A 6,306-nucleotide genomic window follows, 5' to 3' on the forward strand; every position below is an offset into this window, starting at 1 on the left:
AAGTAGCTCCCAACAATCTTTGTTCTATCAACATAAATTTATAAACTTGTACAACTAAGAAGGGAAGGGAAGGGAAGGGAAGGGAAGGGAAGTGAATTGAATGGATATTTAGAGGGAAATGTCCGTTGAATTAGAATTAATATTTTTTTTTATATAAAGGTAGGGATTTTGATATGAAAGTGGAGTGAAGAGTTGTTTCGAGGGGACAGTGGACAACGCATGTGGGCTTGGCCCTGTGCGTTTGTATTGGATGGGCCGAGTACGGCCGACAGAAATGCTGTCCGTTTCCAATTTCCAATTATTACATCAAACTTCAAACGGCTGAGATTACTACCTTTCCTTTGTATTTCTATTTCCCACTTGCACTTTCTTCTGTCTCTACCTCTCTCCCATCAATCCTGTTGGATGTAACTACGCCACAACGAACTAATAAAACCCCCAAAAAGAGAACTTTAATTTCCAGATCCAAGATCTACACTTTCACAAACTAAATGCTGCTTTCCTTCTTCTCTGATCTGATCTGAGGTGATTTTTTAAGATCCCATTCAATGTCTCTTACCTTTGTGTTTTGTTTCCAGGTCTCTACTACTTTTAGTATCTCAAAATTCCACCGAGTGTCGGTGACTTTCTGTAACATTTTTTTTTAAAAAAATTTTATTTTTAAACTCAGTTCTGGTTCCATGGAATCATATTGCGTATTTAATGGCTATGCAATCTAACTATCTTGTTAAATGCAGAATCATATTCTTTTGAACTCTTAATCATGCAACGGAGGCAACCCACTTCGACTCGTCGCAATGGAAGCTTTCCATTTGCTGGGGCCCTCAATGCCAAATCAAAATCATCTCCCTTGCTATCTATATGCTTGGTCCTTGTGGTAATCGTAATTATTTTCTTCACATTTGTTATATATATATATATATATATATATCGTTTTCTGTAGATTAGTGTGGTTAGTTTTGCCACTCAGAAAAATATAGTTTGAATTTTGGCTATTTTTTCTGGGTTTTCACAGGGAGCAATTCTTCTACTTGTCTATGCTTTTAGTGGACCAGGTTTGCATTCGATTTTACATTAGACTTCTCAATACATGTGATAGGATCCTTGGTATGGTATCTTTACTGACTTTGATCATAGTAGAAGAAATGAACAATGGGGTTTATTGGGTACAGGTTTATTTGGAGGCACCAAGATAGTCAGCAAGATTGAAGGTAAAATGAGCTTTTTTTTTCTTTCTTTAACCTCCTTGACGCTTATGGAACAGGCGTATCATTTTTTTTATGCAATGCTTATGCATTTGGAAATTCTTTGATTTCTTTCATATCATAATCCTCCAGTGAAAGCTTTGATTCCATTGACCTACAAAATTTTAATTTTGTTTTCAAATCTATGCTTACCTAGCAATTGATACATTTTTTCCTCTGGGTAAGATCGAAGATTGTAGAACATCCAAAGAGGTGAAATAATGCCTCCAACATTTTTAACCATATGAACAATGAAAAAAAGAAAAGAGAGAGAGAGCTTCATCTTCCATTGCTTGCAAACAGAGCCCGTAACAATTTGAAATTAACAATAGCTAAATCGCTTTCTTTAGAATTCATGTTAAGTATTTACTCTTTTTAGACATTTTACCTTCCATAGAGCCGTTCATAGGTCCCGTGGGAACAAAGAATTTTTTGACTGGTAAATGACCCAAGGAAGACCCAAGGAGCCCAACTTCCATAGTCATCTTCTCTCCCAACAACCCTGGGATTGTGGCTCTAGTTTAATTTATTTCAGTGAAGTATGTTGTGGCTGAAAAAGTCCAATGAAAAATAAGCGAGGAGATAGATATTTCTTATATTCTTGCACCAGTTTTCTTATTGTATGTAGTTTGCCTATTTTCAATTTCATATGAAACTTGCTTAGGTAATTTTGCAATTTTATACTGTTTGTTTTCCTCCATGTCTTGATCCATTGGGGACAGATGCTATCACATTCCTATTTCTCATGTCTTGTTTGATGGTTTATTTTTAACGAACTTGTAAGGCTGTAATGTTTAAGAATTTCATATGGTGGTTTGATAATCTTGATCAATCTTAGTTACTATATGCAAGTGCTTACAATTTGTAATATGGAAATATTTTACCGGTTAATCCTTGTGATGTTTCTATAAGATTTCATTGCTTCTATGAGCATTTACTTTTCAAAATTATAGTTTCGTTGGCTGAGGAGGTATTTGAACACATAGATTGAAATTGAACCTGTAGGTGATTTTTCATGCACATTGGAGTTGCAAAGAGCAATACCCATCTTAAAGAAAGCATTCGGCGATAGCATGCGCAAAGTTTTGCATGTTGGTCCCGATACCTGTTCTGTGGTATCCAAGCTGTTGAAAGAAGGTGAAACAGAAGCATGGGGCATAGAACCATACGACATAGAAGATGCTGATGGAAACTGCAAATCACTTGTGAACAAAGGCATTGTACGTGTGGCAGATATCAAATTCCCTCTACCCTATAGGTCAAAGTCATTTTCTCACGTTATTGTGTCAGATGCATTGGACTATCTATCCCCCAAATACCTGAACAAAACTCTTCCAGAATTTGCAAGGGTTTCTTCCGATGGTCTTGTTATATTTACTGGTAACTTTTCGAAGCCCTATGCAACATCATAACTATTTCTTTTCATTGCACCATAATTTCACTACCAAGCACTTTCTGTTTTATTAGTTACTATTTTTTGAAGTGTATCCGCTGTCACTCTGGAAACTCCACAATCATGTGGTGAATGTCCTCATCCAGTGTTGGATGCTCTGCTCCTACTAACATTACAAATTGGGTACGTAGGATTTGAATCTAGGTGGAAAACTCAAATCAATTACAATTTTCCAGTTGAGCCATCATTGAGGATGGGATTTCTTTGTTTTGAGATACAAGAAGCTACTAATGTTCAACTGTTTCACTTCGTTTCATGACCCAAAAGGAACCAATTGGAAAGTTCCTTTCAGCTGATTGTCACTATAACAATCATACACAATCATTTGGACTATAGATCTTGTTTCTACGTTATGGATACAAAATAACTTCTAATAAAATTAAGAGTCTTTGCTATTGCATCTCTTGTTTCTCCTATTCCTTTTGCTAACAACATTTTGATGCTGGTCTTCACTATTTCTTATTCAATGTTATTTTCTCTGGAAAGGGATTTCTTATTCAATGTTAATATTACTCCATTTGATAATGAACTTGACCTTTTGCTGTCTCTCTCTTGTCTAGGTTCCCCTGGTCAACAGAAAGCTAAAGTAAATGAGTTATCAAAGTTTGGACGACCGGTAAGCTACTACTTATTGCATGTTATTTGAATCTTGTTTTTGCCATCTTAATTGGATATGCTCATGCATAAACGTTTTTGTGTTTCTCACATAAAATTATATACAATATGGATAATATTTGAAGAACAATACTTAAGTCCGTCCTTGGTAGCACCTAGCTTTATGCATCCCAGTGATCCCACCAAATTGTTCAATTATAATTTTCGATGCGATAAATTTTTCTTATTTCTTTTTTGAAATATTCGAATTCTTTGTTTGGTGTGAGTGGTGAGAGAGGGAGGCAAAAAGATGAGTGCATTTTGGGGTGCAACCAAGTATTACCTATATGTGAATTCACAATCTAATTGCTACTGGAACTATAATGAATAAGGAAGCTCTCACAACGTACTCATATGGCTGCCATATTTCTGGTTTAAGTCATAGTGCAATCAATAAGCTGTACAAATCAAGTTTTTTTCCCCTCTGCACAATTTCTGGAGGAATCCATCTTTAGATGAAATTATACATTGCCCCCCCTCAAATCATAGCCTATTTAAGATTGAATTGCGTTGTTTTAATTTAGAAAAATTGCCCCCCTGTTGATTGTAGGATGTACATTTTGTATTTTTCATGTTTTTGGAAACTATATATACACTGCAATCAATTTCTAGTAATTTTATCCTACACGTCAATCCTGTTCGATAATCTGTTTTTTAGATAAGCTTGTATTTGTATTCCCTTTGGTTTGCCCTTGACTCACTTCTGTGCCCCCATTTTATCCAAAGACAAGTATTTTTGTAATCTCTCTTCAAGTTAAGCTTTTTTAGTGTTAGGAGTGCAAACAAAATCCTATATTGGTTGGGAAAGAAAGATATATAAGTGAGGACAACTATCTTCACTAGTAAAAGGACTTTTGGCTAGTTCGAAAGTAGAGGATCCACTGTGTCCTTGTCATTTAGCTTCGGTCAATGAATTGTTTTTTCTTTTTTAAATATCATTTAGTTGGAGGCTCCGGTTTGTTTTGGATTTCTGGTTGGATATATCCCTTGCTTTTGTCTTTTCATTGTTTGTTAACGAAAGGTTTCATGAAAAGAAATAATCTGCTTTATACTTGTCATATTTTTAAAGCATTGCTAATAACTAAGCTTAATAATATAAGAAACTAAAGGTAGCTGTTTCCAACGAAATTGTATGGGTTAATTCTTTTATAAATTATAGTGTTAAATTACCTTTATAAATTTATGAACTGACAATATTTTTTGGAGGAAAAATATAGATAGAAGAGTCTGAGTTTCAGACATTTGACGTTTGAATTGAGTTGGAAGCTCTAGGTGAGAATTTAAAGGAACAACCCAAGGTTTAGAGGATAAGGAGCCTAGTCATGGTTTTTATGTTTACTTTTGGGCTTGAGGATTATATATATATTTTTTCATCGGAAGCAACTTCTTTATGTATAAAGAATGATTGAAAAAGAAATTCAAAGGGGTAAAGTAAAATTTAAGGAATCGTACATTAAAGAGGTTTATCTCTGCTGAATGCTTTAAGCTTAGATACCTTCATGGAGTGAACATCAACAGCAAGTAAATATCTTGATTTGATCTCAAATTGGATGGATTAAGGCTGGAAGTAGTTAGAGCCATATGTTTTACATGGTATACTGGAGGCTGATAATATGATTCTTTGTTTTGATAAGAAATATAATATGGTTGTGTGATTTCATGAATGTAATGGATATATTGATTTTTGAGAGGGTAAGGGTTATATATATTACTTGATATTTGAAGGCGAAAATGCGGAGCTCGTCTTGGTGGATTCGATTTTTTGTCCAAACAAGCTTAGAAGAGGACGAAGGTGCTGCCAAGAAATTTAAGCAAGCAGCATCCAAGCAGTCTTACAAGCCCGGCTGTCAAGTTTTCCATCTCAATTCATACCATTGATATCATGAAATCAAAAGATATGAAATTCTTTTCTTACCCTCATTTTTTGTCTCCTTTTCGTCTCATTCTTATGTTATTAACAAACATAAGAGAAGCTAGGGAGGTGGAGAATCCGCAGTTGATGTACGCTTTTTGTTTTTTGTTTTTTTCCTTTTGATATGATGGTGGGTTGGGGGAATGTTTTAGTGTTCTCGAGTTCTTACATTCGATATATTAATTATTTTTTATGTAATGAGATAAATATAACTGATATTCATATTGTTTGAACTCTGAGCGTCAGCAAGCATATATCTGATGTATCTTAAAGTGGAGACGAATTGGTTCCACATCTTAAAGTCTACAAGACAAATTGATTTCTAATCATTGATAGTTTGGTTATTTTAATGTAATGTAATGCATATGCTCAACAGATTTGAATATCATGCAAGATATAGCCAAGCACAGCTCTGACTTTGAAAATTGAATAACAGAGGCCCATATCCGATCGAAGCCAAGCTTTGAGAGATTTTGTTAAGTGGGTAGTAATTGGTTAATTCGTAAACCAAGAAATCGTTAGCCGTATTGATTGCTTCTTAGAATCTCCCAATTCCATATCACTTCAAAATTTTCCATTTTTTTTAATGTTTAACACACCCAAGTCCGAAGTCACAACAAGATAATAATTCCAAGGCATCACAACAAGATAATAATTCCAAGGCAAACTCTGTCCATTGAAAGGTGAATAATCGAGTGGTTGAATGATACTGTTTAGGTTGTTGATAGATATAATAATTGTTAGCAGCAGTTCGGGTTATATGCTACCAATTTCAGCCGTCTTTGATACAGTTCTATTATAAAAAAAAACATGAAATTGTTATACCATTCTGGGTCCTGATCTACCCTGGGTCAATGCTGGTTCATATGCTATCTGGCCGATCTCAGCTCTTGGTGTTTCCCATTTGAATTTGAGAACCCATCCTCCAATCATTATTAATATTACAAATTACAAACTATATAGGTATTCATATTTGCTGACAAGAAGAATAGCAAAATAAAATGTTTACTTTGTAGAAATTACAAATTTTTATTTAAATTGAT

General features: G+C 34.6%; 1 protein-coding gene across 1 annotated transcript; it reads left to right on the plus strand.

The window, feature by feature from the left end:
- Window positions 1-334: 334 nt before the first annotated feature.
- On the plus strand, window positions 335-5,592 carry LOC103502767 (probable pectin methylesterase CGR3). Its single transcript, XM_008466837.3, has 7 exons — window positions 335-525; window positions 738-877; window positions 1,016-1,055; window positions 1,173-1,211; window positions 2,250-2,624; window positions 3,258-3,313; window positions 5,077-5,592. The coding sequence occupies exons 2-7, from the start codon at window positions 764-766 to the stop codon at window positions 5,227-5,229; spliced, it is 777 nt and encodes a 258-aa protein (XP_008465059.1). The 5' UTR covers window positions 335-525; window positions 738-763; the 3' UTR covers window positions 5,230-5,592.
- Window positions 5,593-6,306: the final 714 nt, after the last annotated feature.

Source organism: Cucumis melo, chromosome 10 (assembly GCF_025177605.1).
Source record: "Cucumis melo cultivar AY chromosome 10, USDA_Cmelo_AY_1.0, whole genome shotgun sequence".
NCBI classification, from domain to species: domain Eukaryota; kingdom Viridiplantae; phylum Streptophyta; class Magnoliopsida; order Cucurbitales; family Cucurbitaceae; genus Cucumis; species Cucumis melo.

Coding starts and splice junctions, on each gene's coding strand:
- LOC103502767 (XM_008466837.3), top strand. CDS start 764: ATGCAACGGAGGCAACCCACTTCGACTCGTCGCAATGGAAGCTTTCCA. Junction 1,056..1,172: donor CTATGCTTTTAGTGGACCAG/GTTTGCATTCGA, acceptor TATTGGGTACAG/GTTTATTTGGAGGCACCAAG. Junction 2,625..3,257: donor TGGTCTTGTTATATTTACTG/GTAACTTTTCGA, acceptor TCTCTTGTCTAG/GTTCCCCTGGTCAACAGAAA.